General features: G+C 57.2%; 1 protein-coding gene across 1 annotated transcript in view; it reads right to left on the bottom strand.

The window, feature by feature from the left end:
• Positions 1 to 2465: 2465 nt before the first annotated feature.
• The window catches only part of TMEM8B (transmembrane protein 8B), a 6320-nt gene continuing 5777 nt past the window's right edge, over positions 2466 to 3008 (bottom strand). The window contains exon 13 of the mRNA XM_009868097.1: positions 2466 to 2959. Within this exon, the coding sequence (XP_009866399.1) occupies positions 2624 to 2959 (336 nt within the window). The 3' untranslated portion in view covers positions 2466 to 2623. The remainder of the gene's footprint in view (positions 2960 to 3008) is intronic.

Genomic DNA, 3008 nt, shown 5'->3' with positions numbered 1-3008 from the left:
AGGGATGCAAAGTTTCCCATGGGGTGTCCTAGCACACTCCCCTGGTGGAAGACACAGTGCTGCACACCCTCTGCTGAGTATCCCACAGGAGAGAGCAGCTTCACCACGCTTGGTGCCAGGAGCACTGAGCAAAAACCTTTCGGTCCTGCAAAACCGTGTGTCCTGTACTTGCATTGCACCGCATCACTCCTCTGAGGTGTGCCGCCTCCTGGGCAGGGGGATGGGTTTCTGCCCCTCTGGATCAGGGGAGTGTGAAATGGGGTGAGAGACTCCCAGCTCTCAGCAAGCAGTTTACGGACCCCGAGGGGTGAGCTGGGCTGGCAAAGAATGCCTGGATCCCCTCCAGCTCTGCTTGGCTGATCTCCCTCCCCAGCAGCGCGATCGGCTGCTCGGCCTGTCCTTGAGATGAAAAATGCAGTTGCAGTTTTCATTAAAATGAGAGGGAGTGCTGAGCTGCCCTGGCAGCCCAGAGAAATGGACAATAGCAGAGCTGGTTGCACGGCTCCTCCAAGTTTCCCCAGGCAGCTCTGCTGGCTAAAATCCCTGTCCACCTCAGTCAGGACACCTCAGGGGTTCAGACGTGCCTGTGCCACTCCATGATGTCTGCTGTGGGGCAAGCTGAGGGCTGAGCAACTCCTTGCAAGAGGAACATGCAGCCCACCACATGCTCATTAGGCTCTGTTATTGTAGGGTATACAAAAATTTGGCAAACAGTGGGCTTACGCTTCATCCCTACAGCAGTGGGCCACGAGATGAGGGAGGGTTAAGAATGCTCCACAGAGCACTGATGTCTCCACAAAATTGGGATGCATTTGTGCTGGCCTACCTGCCAAGCTGGTGCAGATGCCAGGGTAGCATGATCCCCATGCACCAACTCTGGAGTGTTGCTGGTGTAAAAACTAAAGCTCAGCTCATCGTTCTCTGGGGATTGCTTCTGCTGGGGGGATGCAATTAGATTTGGTTAAGTGAGTAACTTTTTAAATTAAAAAATTAATCCTTAATCAGCTTCCTGGCTGGAACAGACAGAGAATTTTGTATGGCAGAGATAAGGCTCAAGGGTAAGCTCTCGAGGGTAGGAGGGTGCTCCCCTAGCTCCCTTGCACTGTGACTGGGGCTCCTGCTCAGCACACCTCCATGTCAGCCTGGCTTCCCATGGCCATCACACCCCACAAAGCCCAGAAACATGAGCAGCAAAGCCCTGAACCCACTGCTGCCACCATAGACCTCGCCAGCTCACTCTTCCTTCTGCTTTGCTCACCCAATTTCTGCCATCCCCTCCAGCCACCCCCACAGCCCTCTGAGCCCACCTTGCTCTGGCCAGCTGGGGCCCAGCTCCCAAGCAGCAGGTTTAATTAGATTGCAATCCTATTACATAGCTGCCTGCCCATCCGCGGTTGCTAATCCTGTTAAGCATCCAGTAAATCTCCCTGTGCCGGGCTCTGTCCCTAGGAAACAGGAAGGGGGGCTGCTGGTGAGTGGGCTCTGCTGAGACAGGAGGAAGGTGACAGGTTTCACCCCTGAAGACCCGTGCGGGGCTCATTGAGAAGGGTCTAGGGGGTTGGAGCAGTCACCAAAGTGGGTGAGAAGGGGCAGTGGGGTTTCCTCTCTCCTCTCTGGTCCTTCTTGCCTGCTCTGAGCTGCAGGAACAATGTGGAAATGCCCTGTCCTTGAGGCACACACACATCCTGGGTGTTTGCCACCACACCACAGTCATTACTGGATCCAGTGGGTGCTAAGCCCAAAGGTCTGTGGGGCAGGTTGAGGAACGGGTGGTGAGACAGGGCTGTCCCAAACAGAGGAGGGATAACACTCCATGCAATGCCTGATGCTCAGTGCCCTGCAGAGACAGGGCAGCTTCTCATGGCTGGTGGCAATAACAGTGCTCCACTGCTCCTGGGTGAGTGCACCCACCCGTGGGGCACAGAAGTGGCCTGCTCTGGGCAAAGGAGTGACACTAACGGGCTCCTGGGGTTGTGGCCTTTGCATGAAGTGCATCACCATGGCACCCAGCATCGGCATGGCTCCACAGCAGCAGCTACCCCCAGGTCTACAGACACCCCTTGGTCCTGCCAGCTTTCAGGGGACACCAGCTGTCCTGGTGCAACACAGCTGCCCATGGGTCAGGCATTACAGCTGTTCTGTGAGAGCACAGTGCCACAGCAAAAACATCCTAGCTCTGCATCCTGCTGTGGGCCAAAAGACTGCAGCCCCAAGACTACCAACTTCTTGCCGGCCACCTTGTTCTATGCTGGAGCTGTATCAGCCCCAGAGCAGCCCACTGCAGAGTAGTACCTCTTGCTGTGGACCCCAGAGTAAGAGCCAGAGACCATTACCGTTCCCCTCTGTGCACCCAGCCACATCCCTCAGACACCTCCACAGCCCAACAAAGAGAGGAGCGTGGCCCCAGCTCAGCCTTGAACTCCCCCAGCTCTGCACCAGACTGAGCCGCAACAAATCCCAGAGAGAAGTTCAACCAGGCTGTAATTGCAAGAACAGGGCAGCACGGGTAGCTGCGTGCCCACCTAGAGGAGTCCTGGCACTCCCGGAGGACATGCGATCAGTGAAGAGAGCAGGTCCCACAGGGCTGCTGTCCATGCTGGAGTAGTCCAGGCTGCCATTGGCATCAGCTGGTACAAATGCTGTTGATGGAGGCTACAGCAGGGTCGACGAGCCCCAGCTCCTCCTGTTCGTTGACGCAGAGCTGATACCCGCAGCCCTTGCGCCGGGGCAGCGGACCCAAGCGCCCACTGGTCTTGGCGCGGGGCGGCAGCAAGAAGCCGACACTGCCAGCGATGAGCAGGTGCCAGATGCTGTGGATGTAGAAGTAGTTCTCTTCTGTCTCCACGAAGGCGTAGAGCAGCACGGCAGCTGCTGCGATCAGCGCTCCAGGGCAGAGGTAGAAAGCCCAGCGCTTCCAGGTCGGGGGGTAGCAGTGGCGGCGACGGATGGTGCGAGCCGTCTGTGGTGGGGAAAGTGGGGACTGGGAGAGGCAGCACCAGCAGAAACAG

The sequence above is a fragment of the Apaloderma vittatum genome, unplaced genomic scaffold (assembly GCF_000703405.1).
Source record: "Apaloderma vittatum isolate BGI_N311 unplaced genomic scaffold, ASM70340v1 scaffold35434, whole genome shotgun sequence".
Classification (NCBI taxonomy): Eukaryota; Metazoa; Chordata; class Aves; order Trogoniformes; family Trogonidae; genus Apaloderma; species Apaloderma vittatum.
Note: the sequence above shows the minus strand (reverse complement) of the source record. Positions and strands in the feature narration are given on the sequence as shown.